This window comes from Mytilus edulis, chromosome 13 (assembly GCF_963676685.1).
Source record: "Mytilus edulis chromosome 13, xbMytEdul2.2, whole genome shotgun sequence".
Classification (NCBI taxonomy): Eukaryota; Metazoa; Mollusca; class Bivalvia; order Mytilida; family Mytilidae; genus Mytilus; species Mytilus edulis.
Window position 1 is genome coordinate 5,175,809 of NC_092356.1, and position 22,882 is coordinate 5,198,690.

General features: G+C 30.1%; 2 protein-coding genes across 8 annotated transcripts in view; one reads left to right on the forward strand and one right to left on the reverse strand.

The window, feature by feature from the left end:
- Positions 1 to 13,433, reverse strand: part of LOC139501623 (uncharacterized) — a 33,805-nt gene extending 20,372 nt beyond the window's left edge. For 4 of the 7 annotated variants that reach the window (XM_071290750.1, XM_071290747.1, XM_071290748.1 and 1 more), the window contains exon 1: positions 6,023 to 6,202. The gene's annotated coding sequence lies outside the window, so the exon portion shown is untranslated. Of the gene's footprint in view, positions 1 to 2,396; positions 2,541 to 6,022; positions 6,203 to 13,213 lie in introns of those variants that run through there. The other 3 variants (XM_071290749.1, XM_071290751.1, XM_071290746.1) reach the window with 3 other exon arrangements.
- Positions 13,434 to 15,212: 1,779 nt separating this feature from the next.
- LOC139501980 (uncharacterized) lies at positions 15,213 to 17,413 on the forward strand. The gene is made up of 2 exons (XM_071291294.1): positions 15,213 to 15,234; positions 16,983 to 17,413. The coding sequence occupies exons 1-2, from the start codon at positions 15,213 to 15,215 to the stop codon at positions 17,411 to 17,413; spliced, it is 453 nt and encodes a 150-aa protein (XP_071147395.1).
- The last annotated feature ends 5,469 nt before the right edge of the window (positions 17,414 to 22,882 follow it).

The following is a 22,882-nucleotide window of genomic DNA, read 5'->3' on the forward strand; positions in this document are numbered from 1 at the left end:
ATATTTCAAGGAGGGGTTCGATTCTCAGACATATACAAATTACAAAAGGATAAACTTTGAAATTAATTCCAATTGTGAATAGAAATCTGTAAATAAGACTAATCAAACTTAGTAAAACAAAGCACACATATTTCAGATGCGTTGATTCTGAAGAAAAGAAACCACGGTAAATGAATAGGCTGACACCACGGTAATTGTTTATAAGAGTTATAATTAGTGGCATTTTAAATTTCAGTTCTTACTTTTCTTTATTTTCAAACTGTTCTTTATCCCTTCGTTTGATTTGTTTGAGTTTTTGATTTTGCAATTGAGAACGGACTTTACGTGTTCTTCGACCTTCGGTATTTTTTTTAATTTAACTTTATATTTAAATCGAAATCACCTTTATGTTATCGAGCTGGACGTAAACGCATTGCTTTTTATGAAAATCGTTAGCAACATTGAACGTGTACTAACAGCGAGCACGAAATCTTTGTAACTTTAAGATGTTAATAATGATTACTGTTCACACATTCCAGTTTTCCTTTTTCATCGTTATATTGCATAGGAATATCTAAATTGCGTTATGACTTTACATGATGCATATATGATATGCATTATAATGCATGTATGATATGCATAATGATGCATATATGATATGCAAAATGATGAATATATGATACATGTATGCATGATGCATATATGATATGCATATTGATGTGTGTATGCTATGCATATTGATGCATATATGATATGCATATTGATGCATATATGCTATGCATATTGATGAATATATGATATGCATATTGATGCATATATGATATGCATCTGTGATCCTATTTTTTAAATCCTCGTTTTCTAACATTGTCATCCTTTTTTTTCCTTTCTTTACATTTTCATTCTATTTTTTGTTCCTTTTCTTATATTTTCATTCTATTTATTTGATTCTCGCTTTCTTACATTTTTCATTTTGCTTTTTTATGTTTTCCTTTACTTACATTTTTTTTTGTTGTATTTTTATTTTCCTTTTTTTGCATTTTCAATTCATTCGTTATTTCATTGTCCTTTCTTACATTTTCATTTTATTTTTTTATTTCTTCCTTTACTTAAATTTACATTTTTATCCTATTTTTCTTTTTCTTTTCTTACATTTTCACTCTGTATTTAATCTTTCTTTTCTTGCATTTATTTTGCGATTTTTGTACTAGTGATACAGCTGGCCTGTATCAGATACTATAATGCGACTCCTTACTGATGAGATACTCAACAAGTCGCAATATTCGCATTAATAAAACCTTAATAATTTCTGCATTTACAGTAAGTTCTATGCAAAGCGTTCATGAACGAATGAACGAAAGTCAATCTCTCAAAAAGAAATAAAATTATCAAAAACATTTAAAAACAAGAGACATTGTGTAGATTCGCTAAAATGTGATTGTGGAATGATAGTTATTAGGTCACTACAATTTGAAAAGCAAACATTATAACAAAAATACTAACATAGAACTTCAAATTTAAATCGTTACGTTCAACCAGTTTCAGTAACTGTATCATCATGGTGTTTGGAAACTTAACGTATTTTTACTGACAAGGATATTTACTTTCTTATAAAACTTGCTTAAGTCATTTTTTTATCTGCCAGTTTTTCACTTAAACATGTCATATTCCGCTGCTTTAAAAATTAAATTAAATTAAATATAAATATCCAAGTGGCCTAGTGAATACACTTATATAACAATAAAATACTGTGCCATTTCATTTAAGTCTGCAACATAATATTATTACTGGCTTTATGGTTTAGTTGTCTGCATACTTTATTTCTATATACATTCGTTTCTAGTGACGTCACAGAGAACATTCAAGGGGATCTGACTTAATAATTTCGCAGCCGTTTCTTATTTTTTTCTCCATTTTTACATTTCCCAAAAGGTTCGTTCGGTAACTATTCCAATAGTAAGACACTATTTATCTTAACTAAGTATGACGTTATAAAGATCATGTACGATCCGAAGCGGACATCATTTGAAATTAAATTGAGAATGGAAATGGGAAATGTGTTAAAGCTCCTAAACACAAATATAAACTAGTTCAGCACAAAATGACCGTCAAACTTAAAATAAAAACATATATACGAACCAAAATTTAAATAAAGCATACCAGCCAATGATGCATAAACTAACACACAGCAATACATACAGAAAAACTCAGTTTAATAGGATCCGAGGCCGATGTTAGAATAGGTAACAGAAAAAACTGAGTAACATGTCAATGATCAACATAAATTAACAAAGGACTACTAGCAGTTACTGACATGCCAGCTCCAGCTTAAATGCAAAACAGAAACAAACCGTTTGTTTACTCAGAAACACATTTACAAAATTGTGAAATATTTTTGATTTATTTAAAACAAAACTTACTGTCTGAAGTATTCTACATGTATCTCTTTTGGTGTGGTATACCTCGATTTGATCAGTGAATATAATATCCCAAACATGTCAAATATAAAACTACATTATTCTCTATTTTCGCCATTTTGAATTTTGAAGGTCCACCCACTTTACCTGTGGAAATTAAGATCACATGATCGAGAAAGAAAATATAAGTGATGTCATCAACTCAATAAATACCCATATCAATTACCAAATGTAAACCTAAATTGTATTTTTTTTTTTGAAGTGTGTTATAAGGATACAAAAGAACACAGACGACTTTTTCTAAATATTGCCTATACGAACATAAATGAAAATGATAAATAGAATTATATCTTGTCTTTTTAAATCGAAATTTACAAACATCTACCCATCTATATAATGGAGAAGAAATTATTATACATTGAGCTAAAGGGATGATATAGGACAATAACAATAAAAACAAAGGAGTAAACAAAGACTCATAAAACCAAAATACATTTACATCAATAGTTACAAATAATAAATAAGAAGCAACACGAACTTAACTAAAAACCGGGAGTGAAATCAGGTGCTACGGAAGGGTAAGCATTTCCTTCACCGTATACGGCACCCGTCGTGTTATTTCTTTTTCGGTAAAGATGGAAGGTTATTATGACTGACATATATGATTTCTGACACACTTTTGTCATAAGGGCCAATCAGCTCATGATGGCGACCGTAAAATGTCTTGAGCGATGACCTTAATTTGATTGTTTCATAGCCCTGTCTTAGCAACTTAGAATGTTCAAGTGACAAAAATGCAGTCTTTTCAAAATGTTACATCGAATCATTACTCAAAAACAACTAGCATTTGTTTCGTTATTCAATGAAGTGGTTTGTAATATATTCTTATTTCTTTTATAAATAACAAAAATAAATTTCTCATTGCGTACTAAAGGATTGTTAGAATTAACGGGGTTTAAATTTTTATAGTTTGTATTGCTTGAAGACATGATAGCGAATCAAGACATATGACAAACTTTGATTTGTCAGAAGAAGCAACACACTGAAGGGCCAAATTATTGCCTTATCTTCATAGTAAAGATGGATGCAGAAGGAGGTTTTAAGACTGACATATGGACAGAAACGATCACCTCAATTGATTGAGTACACACATTTAGTAAAATCGTGTGATTGTCTTTTGTTTAACGTTACGTTTGAAAGATATAAAAAACAAGTTTTTAAGATATTTAAAACTAAGAATGACAATGTTTATTAAACTACATATACTTGCATGAAACTGCTTGATCCAGAATTAAATACGACAAAAAAAGTATGATTTATTTAGTTCATTATAAGTTATTGGCTAGGAAGGACAACGTCCACTGTGCAATAGCATCACGAAGTCAACAGTATAGTGAATGTTCTTTTATATAACTTTTATTTTATAACTACATATTCCGCATTTGAACTAAACAAAAATATACTTTGTGACTCCTATGGACAAACACCAATAACTATTATATTTGTATGTACTATATATGGTGAAATATTTAAATAGCTGTGTGTATTTTAAATGTAAACAGGATACCTGATATGTTTTTCAATAGAAAATTAGCAGACCATGCAATGATATTTGATTAAAGTTTGACATAGATTAGAACTTTAATTTAGGTAATACATTTTAAATTTAAAAACCAATGATTTCAAAATCGTCCAGATCTTAAAGTTCAAGTGTTTTTTTAAATTTTTACAACAAAGGAAACATTGGAATTAAAGCATACTGAAAATAATCAAATCATACGAGTGATGACCTCACATGTTGATAACATAATTAGTTTGTGTAAAAATATTTTTTTTAAATGTGTTTAAAACTATGACATATGTCTGCCGGACGTATACATTTATATAAAATATTAAAGGGGCACAAGCTGTCAAATTCATGTTCAACGATTCGACTCAAACTATCATATTAGATTTATAACAGTGTAAAACATTTATCTAAATTATAAAATTTAAAACAAACAATTTGCAGTGCATGAGCTCGATAATGTGTAGATTCGTTACGTGTGTATTTTAGTATAGACGCCATCTAATTAACTGTTAACCCCGAAAACAACCGACAATCACATAAACATCAATATACATAGATATATCGACCTTGTGCAAATGAATTTGTCTATGTATGTTCGATTTCAAATTTGAGGTTTTAAAAAAGTTAATTTTCGATTTTACCTGTAAAACAACGACTTGTTTGGTAAATCGAATCAGTCGATAAAAGTGATTTACCTTTGTTTCATTTTCACTGTAGACATTCTTTTTTTTTATAACCTAAAACGCATTAATCATGCATAATCCATCTCTAGCTAAGGGGTTAAATTGATGTTCACATGAATACGAATTCAATGAGGTTCAATTATTCACTTGCAAGTGAAAAATTCATTATCGATGTTTCTCAGCTTATTTTGCCAAAATTGAACAGAACTCATAATAGCGAAGTAGTATTTCACTTTTTTACTTTCATTAATAAATATGGACATTTAAATGTGTTATGTATCTCGTAACTAGTGCCTCTTTAGAATCACATGTACCCGAACATATATTTGTGAATAACATAGTATCCGATCACATTGTTATATGCATTTAATTTTCATCTAAAAATATATTACGCAATTTAAAAAAAGATTGATAAAGCCTTCTACTGATATAAATAACATCAAATACGCCTTTCTCCAGTGTGTATCCATGACACCACCGCGCACCCTTTTCCAAGGAACATTTGCGCCCCTTTTGGTGACACAATCAGCAATACAAAAGACTTGATTGATCAATTGTAATGTTCATATTGTAGTCGTTTTGTCGTTTTCATTTGTGCAAATCAATAAAAAGGTAAAGTCGAGTGTGATGTTTATGCACGGGCCATCGTTAAATATTGTGTATGTGTGTGGTTTAAAGGCAATTGGAAAATCTGGTTCCCGGTATTTGTATTCCGTAATCACGATGCCAAGTTTTACAGAAGGAACTAACATTTAACATCGTTTGAAAACAGGGGGAGAAGACGTGGAAGAACTAAATAAGATCATCATGCTAAATTAACCCAGATAAAAATGAATACATCGTATAGTTTCACGTTAAAGTGCTGCTGATTGTTTACTTATGATAATTGCATGAAATATACGGTCAGAAATTAACGCACTTATCAATATATAACTGCAGAAATAGAGGATGAAGAAATTTAGAAAAAATAACAAATAGATCTTTTGATATAATCTCATTTTTTTTAAACCTCATTGTTTTAAAAGTTTATAACATTGCATTACACATATAGATATTTGTTGTGAAAGCATTATTGCAAATGCAGAATTTCAACTATCATTTACGGTTTATATATAGCATTGTACATTTTTCATTTTATAGATTTTATCCAAGTTGATACAACAGCTGACCCAACAGAATTATGGGGAAGACCAACTACAGTGTTACGGTCACAAATCATAAATTGAATGACAGAAACGATGTGTCAGTGTCTCAATACCCTAGCAACATGCCGCGTAGTCTATGATCTTAAGATATAAAAATAACATCGAAAAAATGTTTTTTTTAAGATTGATAAAACATAGAATGACAATGTAAACAAAACATATTATGCTTACCTGAAACTACTTTATCCAGAATCAAATGAGACTTAGATGATGAAATGAATGATTGATGATGTCCATTATAATTCCATCAGACATTTATCATTGTAGTGAAATGTTATTGTGATATAATTTCTCTTTTAAGAAAACGGATTTTGCATGTTAAACTGATAAGTGATATTTTATGATTCGTGTAGTAAAACCCCAATATTAGCCTTACATTACAATACCTGGTTGTTCTTTAAATCAATTTTAAACATGATACCTGATATTTTCAATAGAAAACCGACAGACCATGCATTTGTATTTGAATTAAAGAATAAAGTTTGAAGTTTGGTATTTAACATTGACCTGAATTAGAGTTATACAAATATATTTTAACAACTTATAAAGTATTGCATTTTATCATCACATATTAATCTTTTTAGTGAATTGTTATTTGATATAACTTAAATTCCAACACAACGGATTCTGCATTTGAACTTTAAAAAGTATATTTTGGGATTCATGCGGACAAACCACTAAATTTATGAATGTATTATGTTGATATTGCTACTGATTTAAAATAACTCGTTGTATTATAAATCAAAATATTTAACAGGATACCTGATATTATTCACTAGAAAACTGACAGACCATGCACATGATTTTTAAAATAAAGTTTGAAGTCTAGTATTTAACATTGACCTAAATTAGAATTGCAAAAAATATATTTAAAACTCGTCCAGATTGTAAAGTTAAAATGTGTTTTTTTTTATGTTTTTAGTAAAATAAACTTTTGAATGAATGCATAAGGAACAATAATGTTCATTATCTATCATCCCAACAAGAGTAATGTTCTCACATGTTGAAAAAGGATCATGTTCTTGTTTCAGAGAATACACCTGATGTTGTTGGATAATTGGTAAAAAAATAGGTCTTAACGTTGGCAATCTGAAATAAATGTCGGCTATCGTTTTAGAACCTTGGTTTTTGGTCGCAATCTTATACAACGCCAACACACCTTCGGATGTCATATGTCGGTCTGTTATTTGACTTACAATTGTTTTCGTTTTACACATTGTGTTTTGGATGGAGAGTTGTCTACTTGACACCCATTCTACATCTTCTTATTTCTTGTAAAAAAGGACACATACACTGAGCCAATAAGATTGGTCTATGACACAATATTAATACAATATTAAAACTTTGGTGCCTATATAACAAAGATGTAACAGGTAATAATAAAAAAAAAAATTAAAAAAAAGATGTAGGAAGAGAGTCAATAAGATCACTCTTACCTGAGACAATATGGCGTTGAATAAAAAAACTTACACAGGTAAATCTCAATTTAATTTTTTGTTGTTAGGAGTACGGAAGTAAACATTTCATTATAAAACTAATCAAATCATTGTCTAAAGTAAGAGTATTGAAGTGATCATTTAGCGTCATAATAAATACAAAAGGTGGTATCACTTGGGAATAATTAATACTATACCTAAATATATTTTCGAAAGCATTACATCTGCTATTAACTCATATTGTTCATAGTAAATGTATTTTTTTGCGTATTAGCTTAAATATATAGGTGAATTTTTCTCATCCTTATAAATATACTTATATATATAGATTACTTTTTTTTATAAAGATTAGACCATTGGTTTTCCCGTTTGAATTTTTTTACACTAGAAGGCCTAATAATTGGGGCCCTTTATAGCTTGTTGGTTAGTGTAAGCCAATATTCCGCATTGAAAGCCGTACCTTGACCTATAATGTAGCATATTAATCTATTGCAATAAAGAATTATAATATCTATTATAATATTCTTTTTTCAAAAATGATGAACGGTTCTTTATATTGGTATGTAATCATTTTAAACGTTTCAAATTTATGAAATTATATTGTACATCAATGTTTTTGATACACTATTGACAACAATTGATATATATTGAATTGATACATTTTGTAATTATTCAAAATTATATCAGAAACTTAAACTTAATTATAAAATTATGAACCTGTTAAATGGAGACAATTCTCGCATAATTGTTTCGAATTGGCACATCATACAACGGAATGTCACTCTTGCATACAAATGGCACATCAATATGATTAATTAACTGTGCAATCGTGATTCACCTTCAATGATGATTCTAAATTATAAATATAACCAAAAGCTGTTAATCTATAGATATTGAAGACTAATGAAAGCTAACCCACTGTACAAATATTTCTTTGCAATTTTTTAAAACTTCCTCAGGAAAATGCTCGAGCCACTTGACTTTCATAGCTCATATAACGTTTTTACACAATATTTGAATAAAGTTTGTTAAAGATTATTCGCTTCTCAAAGTGTAAGACGCAATAAAAATCGTATGCTTGCACCATCTTAACGAAATACAGATTAAGTTAAGTCCTGAACATTTCGACATTTCTTCGTTTATTTTTATCAAATCCGGTTTTAAACAAATCACATGTACGTGTTAAGATCCGACGAAATACCTATATCCCGATATCGTCAGGTAAAATTGCTATATAATGGTTTACTTCTATTAATTGTGTCTTGGATGGAGAGTTGTCTCATTGGCAGTCATACCACATCTTCGGAAGTTCCTATCTATACTATTAAATGAGAAGACCCCATTTTTGTATTCCTTCCACTTTCTTTCAATCCTTTGCCTCACTTAAACCAGTTTTAAAATGTTGCATCTCCATTTGACCAAGACTGAGAAACCAAAAACTGAATTACCCCTTAAGAATACTGCAAACATTAAAATATAAACGTGCTGCAACCCGACTGTATGACTTCAGAAACTGGTCTTACTGTCCGTCCGACAACGATACAAGGAGACAAGATTTGTTGCTGGCCATCAATGAACAGATAAACGTTTAGAGACAATGAAACGTCAACAGAATTTGATTACGCAACGTCATTTGCCAGACAGGTTTACGGTCGCAACGTCAACTGCTAATCAAATTGCCGAGTGCCATTGAGTACAGATTCATGCCATACATGTTTCCCATCAACTGAATTGCCAAAGAATCGACTGAAGGAAAACCTTAAAAGCCCTCAAGTTCCGACCGTATAATTGCCAAAACCAATTAATGGGTTGAACAAATGCAAAACCAGAAGGTCCAAAAAAGAACCCAAAACATACCAGACAGACTTTGTTGATCTTTGTGACAATTATTTTGGTGTTTGTAACATGCAGTCATCGCTTTTGACGGGGACACATTCATTCAAAAATAACATAAAAATAATCTAGTGTTGCGTTTCTAAAGCCGGTCAGTATATAAAGAGTCTCTATATAATATACCCGTGACCGTTCGTTTTATAGTATTTATATGCCGGCCGGTATGTTCATAGTATACAGAAAAACAGAAAACAAAAATGTTGGCCTTTTGGAATAAAGGGGGAGTGCTAAAAAAAATCCTGTCCCCAAGTACATTGTACCTATGAGTTTTGGTACCTTTCCTGAAATGTTCCAGTTATAACTTTTTTTTAACAAAAAAAATATCCTACGACAGTTTACTTACGTTCTAAATGCCCGCGATTTTGCGGTTGTGTTCTAGTATCTAATTAATATAATATTAGAGGCCCAACACATTAAACTTCCGCCATCTGGCATAAGTTGTAAGGCCTACATCAAAAGTCCGTAAAATCGGTTTTTTACGTGAGAAGTCATATTATAATTTTTTTTTGTGTGAAATAAGTAAATTATTAATTAATTGATCCATCTCAATCATCTGAGAGACTACCAAGAGGACTAACTCCTACAATGCATTGATTCTGGTTGTAATCAGTACAATTGAAATCATAAACCAGAAACATGATTATAATGAGTAAAAAAGGCACCAAGTGAAATAGATCATATTAGACATGTACAGAATATATAACCATAAACAAGTTAATGTAACAATTATAAATAAAACGTTTGATAAACAACAGATTAACACAAGATTTCAGTGACTAAGGAGATCATTTATAAATCCCGATGTAAAAAGTGTATACATGTATAATATCTTTAGTTTAGATTTTTAATTTTCATTATGGTTTATAGTGTTGATAGTGGAACTCTATGACATAAGAAAGTATGATTACCCTGCAAAGGGTGTTAAATTCTGATAAGAAGAAGAGGGTACCATTTGCCTGACATTTTCAGCTTTGTAATATTATCTGTTAGTGCTTTAACTAAATTTGCAACACGTTGAATACGACTTATCACATGATTTATATGTTTATCATCAACACAATGGGTACCAAATATTGAGCCGGAACTGATTATCCGGTCGGAGCTATTGGGTGCTTCCCATTTTTTGTAGTGGTTTGTGTTCCTCAAGTTTGAGTTTTCTGTCTACTACTGCTGTTTTCTTGTCGTTTTTTAATCATATCATGGTTAACAGTAACTAAGGAGTAATATAAAGCCGTGCCTGTTTTTCATTTTTATTGCGACTACCTTGAAAAAAAATATTTCAAAACACACCAGTCTGCTAAAAGAAAGATACTAACTCCTATAATTAAAGCATACTGAAAATAATCAAAACAAACGAGTAATGACCTCACATGTTGATAACATATCCATTTTGTGTAAAAATAATTGTTTTTTTTAAATGTGTTTTAAAAATGACAAATGTCTGTCGGACGTCTAAATGAATAAAAAATATTAAAGGGGTACTAGCTGTCAAATGCATGTTCAACGATTCGACTCAAATTATCACATTATATTTATAACAGGGTATCACATTTATCCAAATTATAAAGTTTAAAATAAACAATTTGCAGTGCATGAGCTTGATAATATGTAGATTCGTTACGTGTGTATTTTAGTATAGACACCATCTAATTAACTATTGATGTAACCAAGAAAACAACCGACGGTCACATAAACATCAATAAACATAGATATATTGACCTCGTGCAAATACATTTTGTATGTTCGATTTCAATTTTAAGGTTAAAAAAAGTTGATTTTCGATTTTACCTTTAAAAAAATGACTTTTTCTTGTGAATCGAATCAGTAAATAACATGATTTACATTTGTGTCACTTTCAATGTAGACATTCTTGACTAACACGCATTAATCATGCATAATCCATCTCTAGCTAAGGGTTTAAATTGAAGTCTACATGAGTACGGTGATCCATCCTTGATACCACTGCACATCCTTTTCCAAGGAACATTTGCGCCCCTTTAGATGACACAATCATCAATACACTCTTTAAAAGACTTGATTGATGAATGTTAATGTTCGTACTATAATCGGTTTAGTCGTTTTCTTTTGTGCAAATCAATAAAAAGGACAAGTAGAGTGTGATATTTATGCACGGTCATCGATAAATACTTTTTATGCGTGTGGTTTAAAGGCAATTTGAAAATCTGGTTCCCGGTATTTCTATTGTGCTTGAAATATACGGTCAGATATTAACGCACGAATCAATATATAACTGCAGAAGTAGAGGATGGAGATAAGAGCTCTCTTTTAGGGATTGGAATAAATAAAGAGATCCACCAAAGTAAATTCCTTTTCTAGAACCTGAAACAACCCAAAATGTTTCAAATGTTGGCCTGGTATGACGAACAACAAGGTTTAAAATACACATTCAAGATACTACCATTTACGATAGTATAAATAAACTCTTATCCTTATAACAAAATACGCATGGAACTGTGATCTTTTCATTGAGCCGACTTAAGGGGGTTCACAGGTCTAAATCATTTATATAGGATTTCTCTATATTTTTCTATAAATGAACTTTATAAGTAAGTTAATAGAAAAATGAAATAAAAAAGTGGGGTCACCGTTCATTTGCGCTCACAATCTGTATCTATATTTTTGTAAAGGTGGTATTTTTCTGTTGAAGTAATAGGAGAAATAAAGGTAATATCGAAATAAAAAAAAGAAATTTATTACAGAAATCGCTAAAATTTTACAATAATTTAGTTTAAGTACAGCTTATATGAAAATTATATTAAAAAAGATAGGTCACCGATGAGTTGAAAAAGATATTTCAATTTTAGAGCCAAAAAAGGGCATTTTTCCACCAAAGGGAGATAATTTGGAACTTTTTCAATGATGTATAGATTTTGAAAGTCATCTGGGACCAACATGAATTGATTGTTTTAAATGATTTTTGTACCATATAATAAAGTAACAACTACTAAAGGAAATAAATAAAATTTGTAATGAAAAACAAATGTTTGATTTTTTTCTGAAATTTTTATACCCTCGAGCCTCCTTAAAGAATTTTATCGATCTTTATGTATATGTCTTGTAATAGAAACCATAATAATAGAAAAGTTTATTTTGATTTTTTTGATAAATGAGAATATCCACTTTAAAAATTTTAAATGACATAGGTAAAATAACATATATACTTAACCAAATTTCACACATTCAGGTAAATAAACTAGGATCCTTTTTAAAACAGTCTATTGAACTGAGGACAGTAGACTCTTAAAATATTTACTTTTATTGTGTATATTAATGATCTTGTTATTTCTTATTTTCATTTTGTTATGTTGTGTCACATACTATACATATATAGTTTATGCAGATTTGAATTGAATTGAATTGTATTTGTTGATGTAGGTATATGTCTTGTATGCACTAATAAAACATATCGTGTTCCATCTTGGTCATTATAACGATTCAAATTTAGGAGGATGATCATGGATTACACAAATGATTCAGAATTTTACACAAATGATTCAGAATTTTACACAAATGATTCAGAATTTTACACAAATGATTCAGAATTTTACACAAATGATTATATGATAATACAAAAACAAGTTTGAAGACGAAATTATGAACTTCGAAAAAATGATATAGATCTTTTGATATAATCGCATTTTTTTTAAACCTACAATTGTTTTAAACGTTTATAACATTGTAGTACACATATAGCTATTTGTTGTGAAAGCATTATTACAAATGCAGAATTTCAACTACCGTTCATTTACGGTTTATATGTAACATTGTACATTTTTTTTATTTTATAGATTTTATATAAGTTTTATACAACAGCTGACCCAACAAAATTATTAGGAAGACCAACTTAAATGTTACGGTCACAAATCACAAATTGAATGACCGATACGATGCGTCGGTGTCTCAATATCGTCGCAAAATGCCCGTGCTTTGAGATCTCAAGATATTGAAAACATTCAAAAAATGTTTTTTAAGATTGATAAAACATGTTAACAAAACATTATATTATGCTTACCTGGAACTACTTTATCCAGAATCAAATGAGACTAAGATGATGAAATGAATACTTAAGGATGTCCATTATAATTCCATCAGATATTTATCATTGTAGTGAAATGTTATTGATATGATTTCTCTTTTAACAACACTGATTTTGCATTTTGAACTGAAAAGTGATATTTTGTTATTCATGTAGAAAAGCCCCAATATTAACAATCGTATGCTATGCCTTACATTGCGATTGATTTAAAATAACTCGTTGTATTTTAAATCAAAATTTTAAACATGATACCTTATATTTTTCAATAGACAACTTCTAGGCCATGCAAATGACCTTTGAACTAAACTTAAAGTCTGGTATATAGCATTGACCTAAATTAAAATTGCAAAAATGTATTTTTTGAAAACTCGCCAAAATTTTAAAGTTTAAATGTTTTTTATGTTTTAGTAAAAAAAAACTTTTGAAAGAATGCATAAGTAACAATACTATTCATCTATAATCCCAAGAAAGGAGTAATGACCTCTAATGTTGAAAACAGATCATATTCTGGTTTGTATGAGGGTTTGGATGGGGTTAAATGATTAAAGAATAATGCCCTTTAAAAATGAAGATTAGAGAATAACGGGTAAAAAAGATGAAGATTAAAGAAAGGCGTGGTCTAATTTTTTGAAGATTAGAGAAAAAAGGGGTGAAAATTAAATGTTTACAGAATAACAGATCCCCCATCCAGACCCTCTTGTATAACCTAAATGAATTTCTTTTTTTTAAATGTGTTTAAAACTACTGGACGATATATGTCGGTCGGTACTTTGACCTACAATCGTTTACATTTACACATTGTGACTTGCATGGAGAGTTTTCTCATTAACCATACCCCTAATTACATATTTCTATTAAAACGAATTAAGGTACACTCATGATAGACTCAAGAAAACAGTTCTCAGACCTCAATGCTGTTTCAATATGAAAACCGACTGATTTATGTTTTGGTCTTGAATTATGATTAGATAAACAAAAGACAAACCCGGTAACAGATAGGGCAGTCACATGTTACGACAAAAAATAGACATTCAATACTGAAAACTAAAAAAAAAATGAGAAACAATAGAACCCGAGAAAACATTGGCGACGTGAAAGGATGAACAGCACAGAATGTTTTTTTGTAAGAAAATTGCTGTAAAAACAATTTTTTGATATGCAGACATGTTTTTTATTCATTTTCATTTCCAACGTGGGCATTTGCCTCATTTTCATCCATGTAGTAAAGGCCCTGTTCTAAGTGAGACCAATGTTCATGATACAATAAACCTCAAGTGAAATGAAATCCTTTTTCGGACAATTCAAACACATGAATAATTATATAAGGTAAAAAATATATTATTCAAATGTATGGACAGTTTTTCGCGAAAACAAATATGAAACAAGATGAATTTTGGTAGAATATGGTGCCATCTTATACCTTATTTATAACATATATTTATAAAATGGGTTAAAAGATCTGCCGAGTTCTTATTTTCAATAAATTGTAGGTCATGTTATTTATTTTCCAACTACCACAGAACAAGCCGTTCATTTTTGTTTTTATAAAGGCTGAGTTATTTTTTTTTTAAATCATCCTACCCTCAACCTCCAGCCCTGAATATCAAATGGTCGTTCTGTTACTATTAACATGTTCAGAGGTGGAACTGTTCGACATACAAAAGTATGGTTACCCTATATAGGGTGTAAATATCATGAGATGAAGAAGAAGGTACTATTTGTCTGAAATTTTCAGCTTTGTAATTTTATCTGTTGGTGCTTAAGTACTACAGTCAGAATTTTTGGACTCCATCAAAGAGTCTTTAAAGATTAATTTCTCAAAAATTCTCAAGGGATTTTCAAAATCTTTAATTTATTAAAAAGCTAAAATATATTTTTTTCCTAATCTCTAGTTTAATTGTTTTTTTGTTTTTTTTATTTATCTCAAAATACAGCTCATAAATTGCAACATAATGGTCTTCCAACTTGAATATAAATGGCACATTTGAGACCAAATGGTAATAAACATTTGTTTCGGTCTGTTGATCAACCATACACAAGCTACAAAATATGTCTCAAATTTTTCTTTATATATGCCTCCACTAAGAAGATATATTGGTTTAACGGCTTGGTTCCTAATCTCATTTCACATTTTATCTTTGGTAGATAGATAGTTTACAATGGAGACCTATACATTCATTTAGAAACAAATTATCAAAATACTGGGACATGGTATTGTAGAAAATACTCATTTAAAAACATATATCTAATTTAAGCAAAAGAGGGTACCTATTAATTTCCTTTTTTTTATTTTTTCCTAACAATTCTCATGAAAAATTGTTCTGAGAAATGACATAAAATCATAGTTGTCCCCTTAGAACCCCTACAAATGCAACATATATTCCACTTGGAACACACCAGGAGTGTTCTGATACCATTATGTTATCAATAGAAATACACAATTTTTGTCTTTGATGCTCTATTGCTGTACATTTTTCATTATGTGTGCATTGACCAACACTAACTTTGAATTGGTTGGAGTTTGACGTCACAGATTTGACCAAAATCTGTGATGTAGTATTAAATAGTCGCTATCAAGAATAATTTTCATTTGTATTTTAAAAAAGATATATTCTGACAGAAACTATCAAGAACCTTGAAATTGTGCATAAAAATACATGTTCATAAAAAGATCAAGACCTAACCTTTCTTGAAAATACAGATTGTTCCACATAATTGTAGAGTTTTATGGAATTGAAAATTTCATATAAAATCAATATCAAAATTGGTTAAAAGATCTTAAACTGTATTTAAAGGTAGAAGACCAAAGGGTAGAAATTCACACAGGCAGTCAGAGGCTTTCAATGATACTTTTCCAATCTTTTTACCATTCTGGTAGAGGTTTTCCTTTTCATTGTTTTTTTCCTTGTTTACGTCCATGTTAAATGAACTACTTTTAGTAACAAAAGAAACTAAAGTAAAATTACAAACGTCTGGAGTAGTGACATGACTTATACTGAATTTTTACTTTATGTAACTAATATACTTATAAAAGGGGCGAAAGATACCAGAAGTCATTCAAACAACTTATAAATCGAAAATAAAATGACAACGCCATGGCTAAAAAAGGAAAAAAGAAACTATGTACACAAAACGCAACATAGACAAAATAAGACTGAACAATAGGAACCAAAATATAAAATGGGGTTGATCATAGGTATTCTGGAAGGGTAAGTAGAGTATGCCCTACATGTGGCACCCGTTGTGTTGCTCGTGTTAAAACAAACGCAGTAATAAATATAATTCGAAAAGTTACGAGATTGTAGTAGTGACATAAGTAACATGTCAGCTATCAGCTGTGAAACGGATATTTCTTAACGGTCAACCAACCCGTGATTGCGTGAATTTACATGAGCAACACGTCGGGTGCCACATATAGAGCAAGATCTGCTTACCCCAGCAGAGCACCTGAGATCACCCTAAGTTTTTGGTGGGGTTTGTTTTAGTCAGTTTTTCTTTACGTTGTTGTTATGTACTGTTGTTTGTCTATTGTTCTTTTTCTTTTTTTAGCCATGGTGTTGTCACTTTATTTTTAAATATTGTCAGTGTAGTGTTTCCTTGACGTATAATCTACATTGTTTAATTTATTATTGATGTCGTCAGTGTACTGTATCATTGATGTTTATGACACATTGTTTGTTTTATTTTGGGAATTTTTGGTCCTAAATGCTATTCTACTGTAAACTGGTTTGGTTTCATAACTAAGATAAAAAGAATCATCTAGAAGAACGAGCTGAAGAAGCAGAAAAGGCTGTCGCAAGAGGTGACTTAAGAACAGTCTACAAGATCACAAAAGAACTGTGTGGACAATCTAAACAACCTCCTCCAGTAAAAGACAAACATGGAAAAATCATCACATCTGAAAGGGAACAAGTTGCACGTTGGGTAGAACACTTTAAGGCTGTTTTGAATAGACCAGAGCCAATAAACGAATTCCAGGGAGCACCCTCACTCGAAGAATTAGATATTAGCACCGACCCACCATCTAAAGTAGAAATAGCAAAGGCAATTAAATCCACGAAATCAGGAAAAGCAGCAGGCATAGATGGACTTCAAGCTGAACTACTGAAAAATGACATCAATACAGCAACAGCCATGCTACATGATCTTTTCAAAAGACATATGGGAAGAAAATAAAATCCCTGAAGACTGGGCAATGTTCTTATCGTTAAAAAAGAGGGACGAAAGATACCAAAGGGACAGTCAAACTCATAAATCTAAAACCAACTGACAACGCCATGGCTAACAATGAAAAGGCAAACAGACAAATAGTAGTACACATGACACAACATAGAAAACGTAAGAATAAACAACACGAACCCCACCAAAAAACTAGGGGTGATCTCAGGTGCTCCGGAAGGGTTAGCAGATCCTGCTCCACATGTGGCACCCGTCGTGTTGCTTATGTGATTACAAATCTGGTAAATAGTCTAATTCTGTAGGTCACATTCATGAAAGGGAAGGGGGTTGTAGTTACGACGTAAGGAACATATCCGATATCATTTGTGAAACGGTTATTACCCCCAATTACACGACGGTTCATGCAATACATTTTCGTACCGGAATATTTTATAGCATAGTTCAATTGTGAAGTCATTTATATTTGGAAGTTTTTCCATTAAGGATATTTCGTTCTCTGTTAAATCGATAGGCATGTGTTTCCGTTGATATTTCACTTGTAAACCTCTTGGACTAACACTTTCTTTAAATATCTTTTGCATGACTTTTGGAAATATTTTCTGTACAATATTGCATAATCGTGCTTGCCTTTCTTTAGATGCAGCAGACATTTCAAAAGATGTTAAATTCCTGTGTTCCAGTTATATACTGCAATAGTAATTTGAACTTTACATCTTGAGACGTCTGTTTTTAAACATTATTGTTAAGTGGTAAGCGGAGAGTTGCAGCTCTGTCTCCAAAAACAGAAACAGACGCCACTTTATTTTTAATCAATCAGTATAAACTGTTGAAAATTCAGATTTGTTGGATTTTATTTCAGCATTATGTTGCAGATTCCAAAGATAATTTGTTTCAACATAATTGTATTTACGGATACAATAAAAATATCAAATTTGGTTGTGGAAGTTTCCATAAAAAGGCAACATATTTCAAAACAAAGGTATTTAAATGTGGTTCTGGACGAAATCAAATTGAGAAAGTTTGTTGTCATGTTTTTCAAAAATAAATAAATAGGAATGAAAACACAGTTGTAATCAATGCTGTCTGACAGCATATTATACAACAAGCTTCAAACGTCTATGATAGACTAAGGCTCGAAGGCTTCTACATATACAGTTGGGTGCAGACCAAGCATTACATGTAGACGGGCCGAAAAAGTTAACGCGGCGTTTACTCGCGTGCACTTCATGTAAACGCCGCGTTAACTGTGCGTTAACTCCGAAATTGCAGTAGACATTAAAAGTAAACGGGCGTTTACTTTCGCGTTTACCTCCGCGTTAACGCAAAAACGGCGAGTCTTCTAATTTTGTAAAGAGTAAACGGGCGTTTACTTTTCCGTTTACCTCCGCGTTAACGTGGAAAAAGGCGCGTCTTCTATTTTTGTAATAAGTAAACGCGCGTTTACTGTTTGTAGTAAACGCCCGTTAACGCAGATTGTCATCGTAACTTGGATACACTGACCTAAAATATGAAATGATAAGGAACATCAAAATTAATTGACCAACTGGTCATTTCTGCTTGACATATTGACGATTACAGTTATATAAAAATGTCACACATTTGTATTTAATTGAACAATAATTATAGTAAATTTCTTGTTCTTCGCAAATAATAGTTTAAGTATATGTTTATTCAAATACATGTAATTTAATCCTCACCAAAATCAAACAGTTTTCTCATCTTAGACAGACTGACTCGTAAAACAAAACTTTTTGATATCATTCACCACAACTGACAATATTTACCTCTTAACAAGTTATCTTATTCTATATAGAAGTAATTCAGTTATATTTTTATGCCATAATTGACCATATAAAACAATTGACAGCAATTTTTGTACCAGCCTGACGGCGATGACCTCTTTTTATTTAAAATATTGAATAGTAAACAAAATTCAGTAGTTTTCACACATCAGACTAACTCGTAATATATAATTATTATTAGGTAGCAATATTTGAATATTATGACTAAAAAATTTTGTTTGCATCAATTTAGATTGCCAGCATGTACTTTTTTATTCAAAATATTGAATCGTAAAAAAAAATCAGTAGTTTTCATACCTCAGACTTACTCATGTATTAAAATAATTTGTCCGCAACAACAAAAACTGACCATATAAGCATTTTAATATGTAAATCTATATAGCTGCATAGTAAATGAGTTATATTTTCATGTAAGGATTGATTGAATAAGAAAATAGGTAGCAATATTTGAATATTATGACTAAAAAAGTTTGTTCGCATCAATTTAGAGTGCCAGCATGTCCTTTTTTATTCAAAATATTGAATCGTAAACCAAATTCAGTAGTTTTCATACCTCAGACTGACTCATATAATAAAATTGTTTGTCTGCAACAACCAAAACTGACCATATAAGCATTCTAGTATGTAAATCTATATAGCCGCATAGTAAATGAGTTATATTTTCATGTAAGGATTGATTGTATAATAAAATAGGTAGCAATATTTGAAAATTATGACTAAAAAATTTTGTTAGCATCAATTTAGAGTGCCAGCATGTCCTTTTTTATTTAAAATATTGAATCGTAAACAAAATTCAGTAGTTTTCATACCTCAGACTGACTCATATAATAAAATTATTTGTCCGCAACAACCAAAACTGACCATATAAGCATTTTATTATGTAAATCTATATAGCCACATAGTAAATGAGTTATATTTTCATGTAAGGATTGATTGTATAAGAAAATAGGTAGCAATATTTGAATATTATGACTAAAAAATTTTGTTCGCATCAATTTAGAGTGCCAGCATGTACTTTTTTTATTTAAAATATTGAATCGTAAACAAAATTCAGTAGTTTTCATACCTCAGACTGACTCATATAATAAAATTATTTGTCCGCAACAACCAAAACTGACCATATAAGCATTTAATTATGTAAATCTATATAGCCGCATAGTAAATGAGTTATATTTTCATGTAAGGATTGATTGTATAAGAAAATAGGTAGCAATATTTGAATATTATGACTAAAAAAATTTTTTCGCATCAATTAAGAGTGCCAGCATGTCCTTTTTTATTCAAAATATTGAAGTGTAAACAAAATTCAGTAGTTTTCATACCTCAGACTGACTCATATAATAAAAATATTTGTCCGCAACAACCAAAACTGACCATATAAGCATTCTAGTATGTAAATCTATATAGCTGCATAGTAAATGAGTTATATTTTCAAGTAAGGATTGATTGTATAATAAAAAAGGTAGTAATATTTGAATATTATGATTAAAAAAAATTTGTTTGCATCAATTAAGAGTGCCAGCATGTCCTTTTTTTATTTAAAATATTGAATCGTAAACAAAATTCAGTAGTTTTCATACCTCAGACTGACTCATATAATAAAATTATTTGTCCGCAACAACCAAAACTGACCATGTAAGCATTTTATTATGTAAATCTATATAGCCGCATAGTAAATGAGTTATATTTTCATGTAAGGATTGATTGTATAAGAAAATAGGTAGCAATATTTGAATATTATGACTAAAAAATTTTGTTCGCATCAATTTAGAGTGCCAGCATGTACTTTTTTTATTCAAAATATTGAATCGTAAACAAAATTCAGTAGTTTTCATACCTCAGACTGACTCATATAATAAAATTATTTGTCCGCAACAACCAAAACTGACCATATAAGCATTTGCTTATGTAAATCTATATAGCCGCATAGTAAATGAGCTATATTTTCATGTAAGGATTGATTGTATAAGAAAATAGGAAGCAATATTTGAATATTATGATTACAAATTTTGTTCGCATCAATTTAGAGTGCCAGCATGTCCTTTTTTATTCAAAATATTGAAGCGTAAACAAAATTCAATAGTTTTCATACCTCAGACTGACTCATATAATAAAAATATTTGTCCGCAACAACCAAAACTGACCATATAAGCATTCTAGTATGTAAATCTATATAGCCGCATAGTAAATGAGTTATATTTTCATGTAAGGATTGATTGTATAATAAAAAAGGTAGTAATATTTGAATATTATGATTAAAAAAAATTTGTTTGCATCAATTTAGAGTGCCAGCATGTCCTTTTTTTATTTAAAATATTGAATTGTAAACAAAATTCAGTAGTTTTCATACCTCAGACTGACTCATATAATAAAATTATTTGTCCATCTAACCAAAACTGACCATATAAGCATTTTATTATGTAAATCTATATAGCCGCATAGTAAATGAGTTATATTTTCATGTAAGGATTGATTGTATAAGAAAATAGGTAGCAATATTTGAATATTATGACTAAAAAATTTTGTTCGCATCAATTTAGAGTGCCAGCATGTACTTTTTTTTATTCAAAATATTGAGTCGTAAACAAAATTCAGTAGTTTTCATACCTCAGACTGACTCATATAATAAAATTATTTGTCCGCAACAACCAAAACTGACCATATAAGCATTTTATTATGTAAATCTATATAGCTGCATAGTAAATGAGTTATATTTTCATGTAAAGGATTGATTGTATAAGAAAATAGGTAGCAATATTTGAATATTATGACTAAAAAATTTTCTTCGCATCAATTTAGAGTGCCAGCATGTACTTTTTTTATTCAAAATATTGAATCGTAAACAAAATTCAGTAGTTTTCATACCTCAGACTGACTCATATAATAAAATTATTTGTCCGCAACAACCAAAACTTACCATATAAGCATTTTATTATGTAAATCTATATAGCCGCATAGTAAATGAGTTATATTTTCATGTAAGGATTTATTGTATAAGAAAATAGGTAGCAATATTTGAATATTATGACTAAAAAATTTTGTTCGAATCAATTTAGAGTGCCAGCATGTCCTTTTTTATTCAAAATATTGAAGCGTAAACAAAATTCAGTAGTTTTCATACCTCAGACTGACTCATATAATAAAATTATTTGTCCGCAACAACCAAAACTGACCATATAAGCATTTGCTTATGTAAATCTATATAGCTGCATAGTAAATGAGTTATATTTTCAAATAAGGATTGATTGTATAATAAAAAAGGAAGCAATATTTGAATATTATGATTAAAAAAAATTTGTTCCCATCAATTTAGAGTGCCAGCATGTCCTTTTTTTATTTAAAATATTGAATCGTAAACAAAATTCAGTAGTTTTCATACCGCAGACTGTCTCATATTAATAAAATTATTTGTCCGCAACAACCAAAACTGACCATGTACATGATATAAGCATTCTATTATGTAAATTTATATAGCTGCATAGTAAATGAGTTATATATCCATGTAAAGATAGCAATATTTGAACATTTTAATTGACGAGATGGTACAAATGAACATACTTATATTACACTTGATTGATATCTCTTTCAATATACTGTTCAATTTACGTTTTTTTTTATCATTTGTCAAAACAGAATCTTATCATGTTAATCCAAGGCAAACAAG